Here is a 17,899-nt window from a genome sequence, read left to right as displayed (position 1 = left end):
TTTTTTTTAATCAAACCGAGGAAAATCTTTACACACAATAGCTATTGAATTTTTTCATATATGATTCACATATATTCCAGTATTGTGTTTGCCTTTTAATTTTAGATATATATTTGTAGTATAAAACTCATTTTTGTAACTAAATCTGTCATTTTTTTTTTCTGTTGCTTCAAAGCTTAGAAAACTATCGCCCCTCCGGAGAGCTGATAAATATTTAATTCTACCTTCTGTTATTTTAAATTCTTTAATTCATCTGGATTGTATTGAAGTATAAATTGAGTTGCAAATTACATTTTTTCCAGATTGTTAATCAGTCATTCCAACCCTTTTCTATTCTTTTCTTCTCTTAGGAATCATACACCAGATGAAAGGTGATTATGATACGGCACTGAAACTCCACAAGACCCACCTGTGCATTGCCCAGGAGCTGAGCGATTATGCTGCCCAGGGCCGTGCCTATGGGAATATGGGCAATGCCTACAATGCTCTGGGCATGTATGACCAAGCGGTCAAGTACCACCGGCAGGAGCTGCAGATCTCCATGGAAGTGAATGACCGTGCCTCACAGGCATCCACTCATGGAAACCTGGCAGTGGCCTACCAGGCCCTGGGTGCCCACGACCGTGCCCTGCAGCACTATCAGAACCACCTGAACATTGCCCGGGAGCTGCGGGACATCCAGAGTGAGGCCCGGGCTCTCAGCAACCTGGGCAATTTCCACTGCTCTCGAGGGGAGTACATCCAGGCTGCCCCCTACTATGAGCAGTACCTCCGCCTTGCTCCTGACCTCCAGGACATGGAAGGAGAAGGAAAAGTCTGCCACAATCTTGGCTATGCCCATTATTGCCTCGGAAATTACCAGGAGGCAGTGAAGTACTACGAGCAGGATCTGGCCCTGGCCAAAGACCTTCATGACAAATTGAGCCAAGCAAAAGCTTACTGCAACTTGGGCTTAGCGTTCAAGGCTCTGCTGAATTTCAGCAAAGCTGAAGAGTGTCAAAAGTACCTACTGTCCCTAGCCCAGTCCCTGAATAATTCCCAGGCTAAATTTCGAGCCCTCGGAAACCTGGGCGATATATTCATCTGTAAAAAAGATGTAAATGGTGCAATAAAATTCTATGAGCAGCAGCTAGGCTTGGCTCACCATGTAAAGGACAGAAGACTGGAGGCCAGTGCATATGCAGCCCTGGGCACTGCGTACCGTATGATCCAGAAACATGACAAGGCCTTGGGTTATCACACGCAGGAGCTGGAGGTGTATCAGGAACTGAGTGACTTGCCAGGAGAGTGCAGAGCTCATGGGCACCTGGCAGCCGTCTACATGGCCCTGGGGAAATACACAATGGCATTCAAGTGTTATGAAGAGCAGCTGGATCTGGGGCAGAAGCTGAAGGACCCAAGTCTAGAAGCCCAGGTCTATGGCAACATGGGCATCACCAAGATGAACATGAATGTGATGGAAGAAGCTATCGGCTACTTTGAGCAGCAGTTGGCCATGCTACAGCAGCTCAGTGGAAACGAATCTGTCCTCGACAGGGGCCGGGCTTATGGCAACCTGGGGGATTGCTATGAGGCCCTGGGTGACTATGAGGAAGCTATCAAGTACTATGAACAATATTTATCTGTGGCCCAGAGTCTGAATCGCATGCAGGACCAAGCCAAGGCTTACCGGGGCCTAGGAAATGGACACAGGTAAAAATGATAGAGGGCGAATGTAGTCGATAAACCTGCACAAAAAGCAGTTGTGACAGTAACGGCCACTTAATGTCTTCAGGGCAGTTTATTAACTACAAAGCATTTCTCATTTGGTTCCTCCAATGATTCTGTGAACTTATGGGAATCTTATGGAGGAAGAAACTAAGGCTCAGAGTTTATGTCCAAGATTATACAACTTAAAAAGGACCGCTGACTGTTAAACCCAGGGCTCTTTGACTCCAAATGCAAGCCTTTTTGACTATGTCATAATGAGCAGTATAAAAGAGACAATAGGAATGGGAAAGATGAATGAATCAATTTAACTTATCTTTTCTGAATGCCTCTCACATTATATGAATATGTTTTTTAATATAACGTCTGCACCCACCAATTGCTTTGACCCTGTTGTGCTGCTTTTACAGAAAGCCACCTGTTAATGGTGAGCGTGAATAAACATATACTGTCATCATGCTAGGCACATTGCACAGATACCTTGCTTAGATTGCTTTTATAGAACCCTGTATTAGTCTACATTTATTATCATCTGCTATGGGATACTAGATTCATTAACATCCAGAAACTGAAGCTCAGGGAAAGGAATTCATGTGCCCTACACAGCTGACTTGGTCTCTGCTGCCAAAATCCATGCTCTTCTCACTCTTATCATGTCATCTCTTAGCAGCACAAAAAGACACACTGATGGCCAAGGTGATGCTTTCTTTCCTTCTGAATGTGGGGAACCCAAGAAGGTGTCTGTGTCTGCAGAATATATGGCCTCTCCAGACAGGCAGAGGATTAGGGCTCCTGGAGTGGAGGAAGGGCAAAGGTCAGACTAAATCATCGCCCATCTAGTGCTCTGAGAAGCTCAGGGTGAAAGATTTATAGCCATTGTAAAGTGATTTCAAAAACATAGTCTAAGCAGTAGTGGAAATTGGGAGGCCCGAAGAACCGAACAGTTCACTTACTATCATTGTGCCTATTAATATATTTTATGTTTCCTCTGGGGTGTATATCCCATTGAATCTCAAGCTCTCGGGAAGGTCACTAAGGGATGACTTTTGAATTGCTTTCCAGATTATGAAATTCCCCTGCATCTCACTCTAAGGGCACATGATAGATTTTAGCTAGAAGAGGAGTTAAGAGCTTCTATAGTAAGTGACAGTGACAAATGCTTTTCATTTTCTCAGGGGCTTTAGCATGTCTGCACCTGCACAAAATAATATCATTGCTTTTCTGTCTATATCCCCACAGGGCAATGGGGAGCTTGCAGCAAGCCCTTGTGTGCTTTGAAAAGAGGCTTGTGGTTGCCCATGAGCTTGGGGAGGCCTTTAATAAAGCCCAAGCCTATGGAGAGCTGGGAAGCCTTCACAGCCAATTAGGGAATTACGAACAAGCCATTTCCTGCCTTGAACGCCAGCTGAACATTGCCAGAGAGATGAAAGACCGAGCTCTGGAAAGTGATGCGGCCTGTGGCCTAGGGGGTGTTTACCAGCAGATGGGGGAATACGATACAGCCCTGCAGTACCACCAGCTTGATCTGCAGATAGCAGAGGAAACCAACAACCCCACGTGCCAGGGCCGAGCCTATGGGAACCTCGGCCTGACCTACGAATCCCTGGGCACCTTTGAGAGGGCTGTGGTCTATCAAGAACAGCACCTAAGCATTGCTGCACAGATGAACGACTTGGTGGCCAAGACAGTGTCTTATAGTAGCCTCGGGAGGACCCATCATGCTTTGCAGAACTATTCCCAGGCAGTCATGTACTTACAGGAAGGTAAGTGAAAAAGTCCATCCTAGTTTCTCAGTCTGCACTGAAACTGAGCTCATTTATCTCAGAAGGAAGTAAGCACAGTTTGGCCACCTCTGCCTGAATTGAGATCTCAGAGGCCACACCATCAGCTCAACTCCAAAGCCATGGTGTCCCCCACTGGGTATTCCTTAATAGTACAAAAGCTTTCCACTATCCAGAATGCATTACCCAGCTTTCTTATTACTCTGCTTGCCAGCTACCCAAGGAGCTGACACCCTCCTTGCTTTTCAGAGGAAAAGCTGGATGAACACTCTCTTCACCAGGTGAATCAAGTTAGATCTAATCATATAAAATTTAAGGGCCTGAATCAGAGGAAAATGTCCATCTGTTCTGAGCCATATTGTCCCTCTAGAAAATATCTAAGCTACATCAAAGCTATGTAGAAGTCCATGTGGCAGCTGAGGTCTAATCCAGAAGCATCTGTCTGAGGGTTGTTCAAGCTTTAGCCAAGCTTCCTGGGGCCAATCACCCCCAGTGCTTGGGCTGGCACCACTGTGGGCTTATTCCAGGCAGGCCCGGAAAGTGAGTGCTTCCCTCTCCCCTCCCCTTCCTCCCACCCATTCTGTTCCATGCAGTTACCTGAGCACAGTCCACTTTAGATGCTTCCTTCTGTGCAAAGCAGGAGTCCCACAGCTGTGTGTTTGCCCTCTACCTCTTGAATTCAACTTTGAAAAGCTCTTCCTCTAACATGGGCACATTGCACCCTGTCATCCTGAGAGGGAAAAACCAGATATGGTGTCCTTTCTTGGCTCACTAGTAAAAGGAAATGTTTGTTGATTTCAAGCAAAAACTCTCATTTCTAGTTTCCAAAAATATTTTGCATATAGTTTCTTAATTCGATTTAATTCTCATAGTAACCTTGAGAAGGACATCTTTTTATTTCCATTTGTAGCTAAGTGACCCAAAGCTCAGAGAGTTCAGTGGCTTGATCCTGACTGTTGGTCAGTCAGTGGTGGTATGGGGCTCAGCCCAGGTTTCCTGACCCCAGAACCACACAAGATCTTGTATGCAGTTGTTCCTTAGCTCACAAGAAAAGAGCAGGGATAGGAAGCCATGTCCACTATTACTCCTGAGGCCCACTGGGAAACATGGAGAGAGGGAAGCAGCAATAAAGTGGAGCATGAGCCAGGGGCTGATGGTCGCTGTCCCTTTGCACAGACCAGGTCTTGCTCTGGCCTGCAGGTTGAGAGGTTACTGAGAAGCTGGAAGCCACGTCCTAGATCTTACTTGGCTCCCAGTAGGAGCTCTGCCTCAATGCATTGGATATGAGAGTTGGCTTTGGTTTCCTAAAACTTGATAGTGGTAAAATTCTGACATACTGGGGACGATTTTCAGTTGAATAAGTGAAAACTATTCACGCCCAGCATATGATGACCTTTCAGCTGTGTTCTTTTGTACTTCGTTTTTTATTTCCATGAAGCAGCTGCTATTGTAATGTAATTCTGTATTTATGGACAACTCTCTATTTTTATTGTTTCTTGTAAATTTTTTTTTTTTTTGTCTTTTTGCCATTTCTTGGGCTGCTCCCGCAGCATGTGGAGGTTCCCAGGCTAGGGGTCGAATCGGAACTGTAGCCACCAGCCTACGCCAGAACCACAGCAATGAGGGATCCGAGCCACATTACAAGAAATTCCAGTCTCTTGTAATTTTAAGTCTTGCAGAGATCTAAATTCTTATCATGGCATCTCCACAGTGTCTTTTTTTGTGGATATGCTCCACCAAAGAGTCTGGTGTGTCCTGTGGGCCCAACCCAATGCTTCTCATGATCTTTTACGGGTACAGGACACCTGTAAGGCCCTTCAGGTGTGCTCTGTGCCTCTGCAGCCTCTTAGAGCAAGGGAACAGTTTGGTTGGAAACTACTTCAATACTCCTGCTCTCCTGGCTTTTGGGAGGGGCTGGACCAGCATCACACCGCACCTAGGCAATAGAATCTCATGGGTGGGGCCAGGTCTGAGTCTTTTGAACAAGGTCTCCAGGTAATTTATGTGTTACCCTTGATTAAAACTACAGGTCTCATCCAGGTTTTTCTCTTTTTGCAAATGAAGAAAGGGAGCCCAGAGCAATTTAGTGACTTACCTGGAGTGATCCAGCTAGTTCCTGGCAAATTTGGCACCAGGAAAGCTGGATGGGTGAGGCAGATTCCTAAGAGGCATAAGCAGGTGAGAATTAGGGCAGGACTGAAAGCATGTCTGCCCAGTGGGCTTTTAGCTCTTCACTGCTGAACCTCTGACTATCGGCTGGGGAGTATTCTGCATGCTGGGATCCAACAGGGAGCAAAGTCTCTGCTTGCACCCAATCCCTTCCAGGGGAGCCGCCTCAATGAATTTTACTTTCAACTCATAGACCCAGACCTAGCAGGCATAGCCGTATTTAAGAATGAATATGGTTAGCTTGTTAAATGTTTAAACAAATGGTATCCTCCTGGTTTTTACTCAGGAAACACTTCTCTTGTGTTCCTACCCTATGAGGTATTTTAAAATGTGAATAATTTGCAAGTACATATTGTTTTTGTTACTAAGCGACATGATTTAAACTAAAAAAAAAATGCTGTTTCTGATTTTTCTGAGTTATGTACATTTTAAGATATATGATATTTTATGAGCTTGAATTATTAGCCCCTCAACTGACTCAGTTCCTTTTCAAAAGTCTGACATTGTGTGAGCCTAGTATGAGGCAGACTCCCACTCACCCCAAATTAGATTAGAAAGAGGAAGTCCTTCCTTTTGTGTGCACTTGTAGTGCGGGAGCCTTCATGCTGTCTTTGCACAAGCTCACTCCTGTGTCCGGAGAGCAGGATGATGAGAACAAAGTGAGTTGAGAGCTGCTTAGTGGCCAATACAATAAATGGTTGCCCTCAGGATTTGACTTGCACAAAGTCCTGGAGGTTGCTAGTGTCCTGAAATACAGGACCTTGTTGTGGGTAAGTGACACCAAACTGCAGGTGCCTCTCTGAAGGCCATTTGAATGAGGACAGTCTCATTCAAAGCTTTCAACTCATAATAGCACTTGTTCTGCAACCCTGCTGTGTCACATCAAAGTCTCAGCCTTAAAAGAAAAGCCAACTGGATGTGAAATGTGTCTGTGGCATCAGGAACAGGAGGCAGGGTCAGTCAGTGTGAGTGTTTCCAGGAGGACATCAGATGTGTCTCCCACTAACACTGATTGGATGCTGTGTGTGTGAGATAGGAAAAAGTGTTAGCTTGGCTTCTGAACTTGACTGTGGAACTGCCAGCAAAGGCTTTGCCAGCCAAAGAATTGGGTTAGATAAATTTATAGGCCAAGAGTTTTCATTTGCACAGCTAGGGATTTCACAGCTGGGGCCAGTTAGTTTCCATTCCTTTCGCTGTTCCTGCCTGCCCTGCAAACGTCTCCTGCTGATAGCCATCACCTGAGCTCTTGCTGGGGCATCTTGGAGTGACCTGGAAATGTACTTACCAGCACAGAATTTGAAAAGAATGCTTACTCTGCCTTGTTTGATTCTACTCTTGTCCTGAATTTTATCTAGCTGTGTCGCTGACATTCTTTATATACACCTGAGACAGAATTACCTTCCAGAGCTCCTTGGCAGGGTCGAATTATCTGCCTTCTATGTGTCCTTAAAAATTCTCTCTCTGATTTCAGGTTTAAGGTTAGCAGAGCAACTGGGCCGAAGAGAAGATGAAGCCAAAATTCGCCATGGTCTTGGCCTCTCCCTTTGGGCGAGTGGGAACCTGGAGGAAGCCCAACATCAGGTGAGCAGAAGAACCCTGTCCCAAGTGGATTTTGTTTCTAGAAGCTTGTAAAACCTTGGGATTACCATCCAGTAGTGATGACATTTGCCAGAATGTGTGGACTTCTGCTTTGGGGTTGATGTGCAAGATTTCTAGCCTGTATCAGCCCAGAAGTGTTGAACCATAGTAAAGACTCTTGCTCACTTGATTTCTCAATAATTTCTTTGGAATTCTTGTATTATGTGCTGTCATTCTTCATTAGACCTTAATATGAAATTACATACATTTTATAGCAGAAGTTAACCAAGAATTCCTAACTATTCCTAAAGATTTCTAGTTATGGAGTTCCCGTTGTGGCGCAGCGGTTAACAAATCCGACTAGGAACCATGAGGTTGCGGGTTTGATCCCCGGCCTTGCTCAGTGGGTTAAGGATCTGGCGTTGCCGTGAGCTGTGGTGTACGTCGCAGATGCGGCTCGTATCCCTCGTTGCTGTGACTCTGGTGTAGACCGGTAGCTACAGCACCGATTAGACCCCTACCCTGGGAACCTCCATATGCCTCAGGAGCTGCCCTAGAAAAGGTAGAAAGACAAAAAAAAAAAAAGAGAGAGAGAGATTTCTAGTTATATCAATAGATAGTTCTCTCCCTTTGCCCCTTCTCTCCTTCCCTTTCTTTCTCTCTCTGTCTCTCTCTCACATGCACACACACATACACAGAATTCATGTTTCTGCATATGTAAAAGTAGTTGAAGAGAAGCCTGCTTTCATGATGGCTCTGTAAATTAGAAAGATCCCTGGATGTGGTGGTGGAGTCAGAAAGTGGTATCATCTAAAATCACACTCAGCCCCTCAGGCAGTGTGAGTACTTACTGCAAAGGGTGCTGCACTAGGCAAAGGGGGCCAAGGATACATAAATCAAGACTCCTATTGGAGATGTGCACAGGAATTGAGGACATGATTTGCCTGAATTTGTGCCATAGCATCCTGGAAAGTTATGTTGTTTTACTATGATTTTTGAACTATTAAAGGCAATATAAAGAATTAATTCTCTAATTTTCTGGTTTCAAAATTAGAATTTGTATTGATATAGTGATTTATAATTTTCAAAGGATTTTCACTGACTGAATTTATTCCTAAATAATCCTGTGAGGGGTAGAGTGATAACCATCCCCTTTATAGAGAAGAAACTGAGGCTCTGAATCTTGCCAAAAGTCACACAGAAAATTAGTGCCAGGAGTGGGAATACATTCCTCTCCCCTAGTCTGTCTCTTAGTTTTAGAGTTCTATTCTTTAAATTTGCTTGAACTTAAATTTTTTTTTTCGGTCTTTTTGTCTTTTTCTAGGGCTGCTCCTTCGGCATATAGAGGTCCCCAGGCTAGGGGTCTAATCGGAGCTGTAGCTGCCAGCCTGCGCCAGAGCCACAGCAACGCGGGATCCGAGCCGCAGCTGCACCTACACCACAGTTCACGGCAAAGCCGGATCCTTAACCCACTGAGCAAGGGCAGGGACCGAACCCACAACCTCATGGTTCCTAGTCGTATTCGTTAACCACTGATCCATGACAGGAACTCCAATGAACTTAAAATTTGATACTATTTCCAGAATTTAAATATCAGGGAAGACTCTTGTGGTCCCATTGACAGAAAAGCCTCCAGAGCAGCAAGATGGTATCCCCTTAGGAATGTCACCTGTCTGGCCCTGTGAATGTCCACGTGAGTGGACGTGGCTCCAGTAGAGCTTGTCTAGCACAGACCTGAGCTGGAGCACTGTGTGGAAAGCAGTGCTTGATGTGCTGACCTGCCTGCCATAGTTCTCTTCATCCTGAGAGCACAGCTGCCTTGGCCCTGTCCCGCCAGCCTCATGCCTCTTCTGCCTGCCTGCCCCATACCTGCCCTCATCCCGTCCTTCCACAGCAGGGCATTGCATTGGTGAATCATGGTGTTACCTAATGACAGAGGAAAGGCTTTTCGTTTGTTGTCATCAAAATCAGCACTTGATTGCATTAATAACAGATTTTTTTCACAACTTTTATACTGTATGTCTATAACTCCTGTCTTTTAGATCCTCTTATGCGTCAAAAATTGATTACATAAACTATAATTTACTGAATGCAATCTAACTTATGCCTTTCAGGTCCACAAGGATCTACCTGGAAATAAAGATTCATCCTTTCAGATCTTTTAAAACAATTTTTAGATTATGTACCAAGACATGAACAAAAATTGTCTCTAGTCAGTGAACAGTGGTTTCTGGAAAATGGATAATGTTCTCCTCCCCTCCTCACAGCTCTATAGGGCATCGGCCTTGTTTGAAACCATCCGGCATGAGGCACAGCTGAGCACGGACTACAAACTCTCCCTCTTTGACCTGCAGACATCATCCTACCAGGCCTTGCAGCGGGTGCTCGTCAGCCTGGGTAAGAGCAGCAGGGGTTCCCATCTAATGTGTGTGCACCTGCGTGTCTGAGTTGTTTAGGGATTGCTGTGATGAAATAGGGTTTGTTTTCACGACAGACTGTGCAGCCACAACCACAATCCAGCCATTGAACATTTGTTCATTTCTCCAACAAGTATTTGTGTCTGCTGGCCGGGTGCCAGGCAACAGGGCCTGGTTCCTGCCCTCTAGGAACTCTTAACCTAGTAGGAGACAGAAGTCAGGAATCCAGCCTGGAGTGATTGGCGCCAGAGTAAAAGAAACTTGGGTGCCATGGAAAGCAAAGCGGCTTGGCAGGCAGACCCAGGAGCCAGAGAATGTGTCCTGGAGAAGGGATGATTGAAGCAGGTGTCCCCGCCAGTTTCCCTCTTCCCATTAGTACCTGGGAGCAGGCATCTGAGAAGAAAACCAGCCCCTTCCCTGTTTCTTCTTTCACACATCTTTCAGTGTTGCTGTCTAGTAAACCTTTGTACTCTCTGCCCTCCAGACTGACATGGTCAGTGAAAACTCTCCCGGGCCTGTGTACTGCACTACACGGGGGCAGCATGCACCTTCCCTTACCTGGGCCTTAACTGTTGCCACCCTATTCCAGCTCCCCATCCTCTGACTCTCCTCAGGCCTATCCATATCTGCAGACCATTTTCCCCAACCCAGAACCTGAGTTAAGGAGACCATCACTGGAACTAACTATGTCTTTGAGGTTGGATGTTGAGACCTTGTCAATAACCTCTCCTTTGCTTTATGTGTAGGAATACTCAAACTCCCCCTTGAAAAATGTATCTATTAAATGTGCTCATTGCCTGGGATTACAATTTATTATCTATTATAATCACAGTGTTAAGTCTGTCTAGCACTTTGGGGACAATTTTCCAATGTGTGCAGAAATTGTTCCTGCTGTTCCAGTTAATAACCTAAGGTAAAAGAAGACATTTACATACACACGTGTAAATCCTCACTTTCTACTGATAGTCCAACTTCAGGAAGCAGGGCATTTGGGCTCCTACCTCTGCCAACTCTCTCTTTGGACCTGACGTTTAGCAACTCTTCCATTTTTATATTTATGTTGCAAGCACATCCTCTGCATTGTGTTTTTTCTAACAAGTTTCACTTGAAAGGATGTTGCTTTATCTTTTGTGCTTTCATATGTGTGCATTAGCTTTTAAACTAGATTACAGACTGGTTTCCTAGACAAAGTGGGATTAAAAATTGGATTGAAAGACTAGGGATAAGCTTGAAAGAGAGAAGCAATTTCAAAGAATTAGAGACCTCAGCAATCTGAACCCTTTGCCCATGGGAATTGGAAGAGACAAGAAGCAAGTATGAGGGAGCCCAGAATGGAATGAAGTATCAGCTCTAGTGATTATAATATCACTTGTTATGTATAATGTGTTTTGGATAATGCCTACCAGGCTGTCCACATAGGGGGCCTCGTTTAATCTTCACAGTGGCCCTTTGACATAGGCAGGACAACTCTCGGGGTCCCTCTTTTTGAGTGAAAGGGGGAAAGGCACTCCCAGCAAATGGAGCAGCATGTGTAAAGGCACAGAGGTATGATTTAGCAGAAAATGTAGAAATGGGGCTGGACAATGTGATGCAGAGGGGCTGCATTGAGGAAAAGAGAAAGATGGTCAGGGGAGTTCCTGTTTTGGCTCATCAGGTAAGAACCTGACATAGTATCTGTGAGGATGTGGGTTCAATCCCTGGCCTCACTCAGTGGGTCAAAGATCCAGCGTTGCTGCAGGCTGCATCACAGGTCGTAGATGCAGCTTGGATCTGACGTGGCTGTGGCTGTGGTTTAGGATGGCAGGTGAAGCTCTGATTCAGCCCCTAGCCTGGGAACTTCCATATGCCACAGGTATGGCCCTAAAAAAAGAAAGGAAGGAAGAAGACGGTCAGGAGCCATTTTTCTAGAGGGCTGCCAAGACCAAATTAGAATCAAAGTTGAGCAGGGAAGTGAGAGGGTAACCAGAGTGCAAAGCATCCTTCCAAAGAGCCAAGTGAATGGGGTCAGAAGCCAGAAGGCCAGGGAGTAACCCAGGGTTTGGAGGGAGAGTGGTTGGGGCTGAGAATGAATGCTCTGAAGAGAGTCAGCTCTCCTGTGCTATGGCTGCCAGACAGGGGAAGCTTGCGGGGTGGAGGTGGGGTTACAGCAGTGGGGAATCCGAAAACGTGGGGTTTGACGAGTGGTCACTGCATCCCTCATCTGAGGCAGGGAGTTGGTTTGAAACAATCCGCCTGAGAGTCTGGGATTCCACCTGGGATCTAGGCACCTGATGGCCCTCTCTGAGTAAGCACACTCCCCAAGGACTCCTCAACCTATCCCTTGTCTCCTAGGCCATCATGATGAAGCCCTGGCTGTGGCAGAGAGAGGACGGACAAGGGCGTTTGCAGATCTCCTGGTAGAACGACAAACAGGACAGCAGGACTCTGACCCCTACTCCCCGGTCACCATCGATCAGATCTTAGAGATGGTTAATGGCCAGAGGGGACTAGTGCTTTACTATTCCCTGGCTGCAGGCTACCTGTACAGCTGGCTGCTTGCTCCTGGGGCAGGTAAGATCTCTTTCTGTGGGAACCAGGCAATTAAGACACTAGACTGTGAAAATCTAATGAATAGAAGTGGAAGAGGTGCATTAGCACAGATCAGATGAAGGAGCTAATGTTGGCTTTCAGCAAAACCTCAGCCACCATGCATATTCCATGGCGGGGCATTCAGTTAATAAGACGGCCCAGCTTTCTCATTCCCCTAAGAAATCACTGCTCTCGCTGGTGAATGTGGAAGCATTTATCAAGGAAAACTAAGAGCAGGAGGATTAATTTCACTAACAGCCCTATTTTTAGACAGCTGTTGTTCATTAGCTAATAAAGCGATAACTGTAAGTCCTAACGAGTTCTTTCTAGATATGATTTAATAATTGTGACCCTTTGTCATGGTACAGTTAAAGAGACTAAAATGATAATGGCAACTCTATCACAGTGTATAAATGAAGGCTTATGCCTGAAATTTCTGAGTTTAGCAAAACCCATTTTTAACCAGTTCATTTGTAAATCTATTTCAGAAGTAAAAAATCCCCTTTGATTAAATCAGGATTAAATGTTCAGGCTTTAACAGTTTCACTAAATACAGAACCACTAATTAGCTGTTAGGACCATATTTTTTGCATAATAAAATGCTGATGGCTTTACCATGTTGGAGACACACCAGATCCAATTAGCGTTTATTGACTGGGGAAGTGGATCTTATAATTGGGAATCTTGAAGAATGGCTTCTTGAATATCTGTAAGCCAATTTCAAAAAGTTCAACTGCCAAAGAGAACTGACAAGACTTTCTTGATTATGTTTCTGTCCCTTTGATTTAAAAAAAATGATGGCTGGCTGACAGCTCTCAGGTGCTTCTGTGTTCTGATTACATTCTGGGAATGCCTATACATTCTATGCCTCAGCACTGCTTTTTATAATTTCCCCTTAATCCCATTTTTTAAAATGGGCTTTCCATAAAGAACATTCTTACCTCTGACCTTTATATACTAAAGGCTTTGAGTTGCGATGTTTGTGGTGACATGGTGAATGTGAGCCCTGAGGAATGAATCCCTGTGTATCCCCCCCAGTTTGGGGGGGGGCACTGATACGCAGGAAGACACCGTGATGATGAAAGTATCAAGTTCTTTCTCTCTGTGGTGGTTATGTTTTGGGGACATGATTTGACAGGTGGTATATCCAAATCCCTGTAATAACGAGCCATGTATAATGAGGCTCCTATTGTCTCTCCTTCCATTTCTCTTTGCTCTTAATGAGACTCTGAAGCTTTCACTGGGGCTTTAATCCAATCACAGAGGACCAGCATCTTCTAGGGCTGACACACCTCATTACCATTTGAGAATATGTCCTGTGTTTATTGCCAGAAAAACCACTGTGGATTGCCTCAGTTTCATACAGCCATAATTTTTTGCGCCTTTAATCCATTAATGACTATTGGCCAGTTGGTCTTATTTAAAGGTGGTTTAAAATGTTTTCCTCTGGCCTTTGTATTACGTATTTATTTCCATTTGCTTTTGTGAAATGAACGGTCTTTGAGTAACACAGTTTCCATTTGGCTAGCTATGCTTTTTGTTCAGGATTTCAGTTTCTGGGGAGAATATACTGTGGCATGCTCCTGTGCTATTCCTGAAAGGAAACTTTTCCTGGTTGGTGCTTCTGAGAAGCATCTGTTTTGAAAAATGTGAGCTGATGTGAACATTCCAAGAGCTTCTGAATCTACCACCACAAGCAAAAGCCCTATCTTGAATCCCGTCTTCAAGCAACAGACCTGATGGTGAAAGCTGTAAAAAAGGGTACTGACCAAACTTCTGAAGGGCCTCTTGAGACCTCAGAGTTCAGAATTTCTTCACATGGTTTGGGGGCCAGCCCGCTTGTCAAGGAGGTCACCAAGCATCGACATTGCTGTCCCCTACTGTCCACCTTTCCTTCCCCCACCCCCAGTCGTGTATAATGGTGTCTGTGCCTGTCTGTTTCAGGAATTTTGAAGTTTCACGAACACTACCTGGGAGATAACACAGTGGAAAACCCCGGTGACTTCCAGGCCAGCAGCAGCACAGCCCTTCCAGCAGCCACCAGCTCGACCCTAGAGCAACACATCGCCAGCGTGCGTGAGGCCCTGGGCGTGGAGTCCTACTACTCGAGGCAAGTAGTGAGATATTCCCAGTCTCAGCTTCAGATCTAATCTTGGGAGTTTTGTATGTTTGTTTTTCACTTTGTAAACATCCTACTTGAGCTAATGTAAGAAATCTTCTGAAATCCATGCTTTTGTGCTTAGTCTAACTCGCAGTTGCTGCAGCAGAAACAAATACACTGGAGTGCAGACCCCTCAGTAGGATATATTTATTCTTTGTGGTAATTTCCTTTCATATGGGGAAGGGCCTCATCAGAGATGCCCATTTTCTAAGATGGGTTTGTTGAACATTTAAACATAAACATGCCTTTGGATTTAACATATAAGCTAATTGAGATGCTTTTTTGGTTATAAACATATTCATAATGAGTTTGTACTATAGTTGAATGCCTGTTTGAGAATTTGTCACCAGCAACAGAATCTGTACATGGATCTTGCGCATTGAGGGGCTAAGGTGAAGGAAGTTGAATTCCCAATATCAAGCATAGGGAAGAAAAGGGATTTTTGCAAAGACTATAAAAGTTACATGCTCATAGAAAGGTTTTATCATATTGACTATTTTATGCTTGGAAAATAATTTCCACAAGTACCCTGCTTCTGGGAAAATGGAAAGAAGAGAGCCCCTCAGAGCTGGGTCATAGCCAGATCCCTAGGTGTCTCTGTCCTCTGTCTTGTGATTAACAGGTGTCAAGAACTGTGTCCAAGAATCTGCTGTGTTAGCTGGTGTTGGATCCCAAGGACATCTGCTTTTCTCTTGAATGATTTTCATTTTTAATCATGAAAATTCTAAGATATCACTGTGATTTCCTTAGAGATGTTTAACTTAGACTTCTGAGTGTGTGCTAGTCATTGCTAGCTGAATTGATTTTGGGGTGTTTCATTGGAGATGAGTTCTCAGATGAAAAATAAGCATTGGATAATGTAATGTCAAGGCTCAAGGGATGTGGTGGTCAGCTAGGCCAACTCCTTATTCGGCAGAAGCCGGCATGGAATGGGGCTTGCTGACAGCCAAGTCAGTGTCAGAGCAAAGATCAAAACAATCTAGATTATCATCCAGACTCCCAGGCTAGTGCTTGTTCTGTTTTTAATTATCAAAATTAATGTAATGTTTTTAGACAATAGCCGAAGCATGTAAGAATGTCACCTCTAGCTTCTGTTTGTGTCAAGCACAAGTGGGCGTCAGTGACACACACACACACACACACACACACACACGCATGCTGTGGTCCCACTTCTCCCATGGCTGCTTTGCATCCGGGAGCATCCCTGTCCTTAGCCTTGGGTGGAGTGTGGTGACTACAGGGGCTTGATAGTGTGGGACATTAAGACCTTGGAAGTAAGGCTACTCCCTGAGATTTAGTAGTGAAATGACCATAAAATAGGGTAGCCAGGGGTATACGGGGCTGCTTCAGAGGACAGAAAAGCACTTAGACCAGGCTGATTCAACTGTAGCCTGACCAAAGGTATTGCATACCTCAAGCAAGTGTTACAGGGGAGTGGTTGGTCAGAAGTAGAAACATAAAAAGGGAGGATGAGCAGGGCAGACTTGAGCGGTGCCCACTTCTGACACTGAAAAGGGAAAGAGATTCTTGGTTAAGGGACTCAGAGTCCCATTGGAAGGCCGTTCTTGTGGTGGACTTGCAGTCATTATGCTTTTACCCTCCCTGCCTTCCCTCCCTCCACAAATATCTGAGTGCTTACTATGTGCAGTACACTAGAAGTGGGGGAAAGAGTGATGAGTGAGGCAGGCGTAGCACCTGCTCTTAGGGAACTGAAAAAAAGTAAACAATAGAGCACATACGGTCTTTTAATGAAAACTATTGTAAATGCTTAAATGAAAATGTAGGGTGTGATGAAAATGTCTGAGCAGGGGAGGGGAAGCCTCTATGAAGAGTTGGGGAGGCTTCCTTGAGGAGGGGATGTTTGAGCTGAGCTCAGAGAATGAAGAGAAATAGACTGGATGAAGGCCACCCCAGCAGGTTGAGCACGGCCTACAGTAGCCCTTGGCAGAGAAGACCTTACATGGAGTCCCCTGCCTTCCCTTGCTCAGGCCCCTGCTTCTTGTCAGACTTTCTGATTATCATTTTGTTTCTCATGACATCCACTTGCAGATAGAAAATGCATAATAAGCTGGCATTCTGGTTTGTACAGCTGTCAACCTTGGTTAATAAAAGTGAGCACCCAAGAGGCAAAGCCTCTTTGAGCACATTTACAGCATCCAGTTTTCAAACTTGGAGGGCCACAGCCCCGAGCATGAACAAAATGAGATCATGAAGGCGTACGACACCTGCCACCTGAAACCTCTGCACATGCAGAGGTGGTTTCTGTGTGTGTCTCCCTTATTGCAGTGTGGTGGCCCACCCAGGGCATCTCAGTCCAAACCAGCCATTGATAGGGCTCAGCCTATATGAAAATACACTTTTCTCTTGACCCCAGTTTTCATGCATCTAGGTTAAAATTCCTCTTAAGAAGGAAGGAGTTAATCACCCTTTGACTCTTCCATTTGGACACCATTGTTTAACTCCAGACACTTGTGCCTAAGCAGTTCTTTTATATGATACTGGAGGTTGACTCGGTTTCTTCCAGGTAGCTTTTGAATTAGAAAATGGCTTTTGGGTTATAATTCAACTCTTCATCAATGGCAGGGAGAGAGAAAACACTGTACCTTGCTTATGTTCCCCACATTAATCTTTCCCCTCTGCTCTGTACATAAAGCTGACAAGTTTGGATGAGTCCTTAGGGATCTCTAGGATGTTGGGTGGTTTTTTGCTCAGCATGAATTTTGGGAGCTGTCCTCAGTAGCTTTGATCCCCAAAACAGTCTTGGAAAAGAAAAATAAATCTAGAGACCAACACTTCCTGATTTCAAAACATATCACAGAGCTACAGTAATCAAAACAGTGAGGTACTGGCATAAGATAGACACAGACTAATGAAAGAGAACAGGGAGCCCAGAAATAGGTCTGTACATGTATAGTCAAATGATCTTTGATGAGTACCCAGGCTACATATTGGGAAAGGACAGCCTCTTTAACATATGGTGTTGAGAAAACTGGATACCACATGCAAAAGAATGAAGTTGGACCCTTGCCTTATACCATATATAAAAGGTAACTCAAAATGAATTAAAAACTTAAATGTAAGACCTGAAACTAATAAAACCCCTGTAAAAGCTTCATGACATTGGATTTGGCAATGATTTCTTAGATATCACCAGAAGCACAGATAACAAAACAAAATATCAAATAAAGACTTCTCCACAGGAAAGGGAACAAACAACAGAATGAAAAGACAGCCTATGTAACAGGAGAAAAGATTTTCTAACCATATATCTGATAAGGGGTTATTGTAAAAAGAATGTAAAGAACTCCTCCAACCTAATAACAACAACAACCAAAAGATCCCCAAATAATCCAATTTGAAAATGGGCAAAGGACTTGAAGAGATGCTTCTCCAACAAAGATGTACAAATGATCAACAAGCATGTGAAAAATGCTCAATGCCACTACAGGGAAAATGCAAATTAAAACCAGAGTGAAATATCACCTCATAGTTAGGATGGCCACTCAAAAATAGAAAAT

At 44.5% G+C, this 17,899-nt stretch overlaps 1 protein-coding gene across 1 annotated transcript in view; it reads left to right on the top strand.

Annotated features, from left to right (window-relative positions):
- The window catches only part of TTC28 (tetratricopeptide repeat domain 28), a 607,234-nt gene that overhangs the window by 505,285 nt on the left and 84,050 nt on the right, over positions 1–17,899 (top strand). Inside the window, 6 exon segments of the mRNA XM_021074051.1 lie at positions 351–1,692; positions 2,947–3,470; positions 7,129–7,238; positions 9,503–9,632; positions 11,984–12,202; positions 14,165–14,330. Coding sequence (XP_020929710.1) covers positions 351–1,692; positions 2,947–3,470; positions 7,129–7,238; positions 9,503–9,632; positions 11,984–12,202; positions 14,165–14,330 — 2,491 coding nt within the window.

This window comes from Sus scrofa, chromosome 14, assembly GCF_000003025.6.
Source record: "Sus scrofa isolate TJ Tabasco breed Duroc chromosome 14, Sscrofa11.1, whole genome shotgun sequence".
Taxonomy (NCBI): Eukaryota; Metazoa; Chordata; class Mammalia; order Artiodactyla; family Suidae; genus Sus; species Sus scrofa.
Note: the sequence above shows the minus strand (reverse complement) of the source record. Positions and strands in the feature narration are given on the sequence as shown.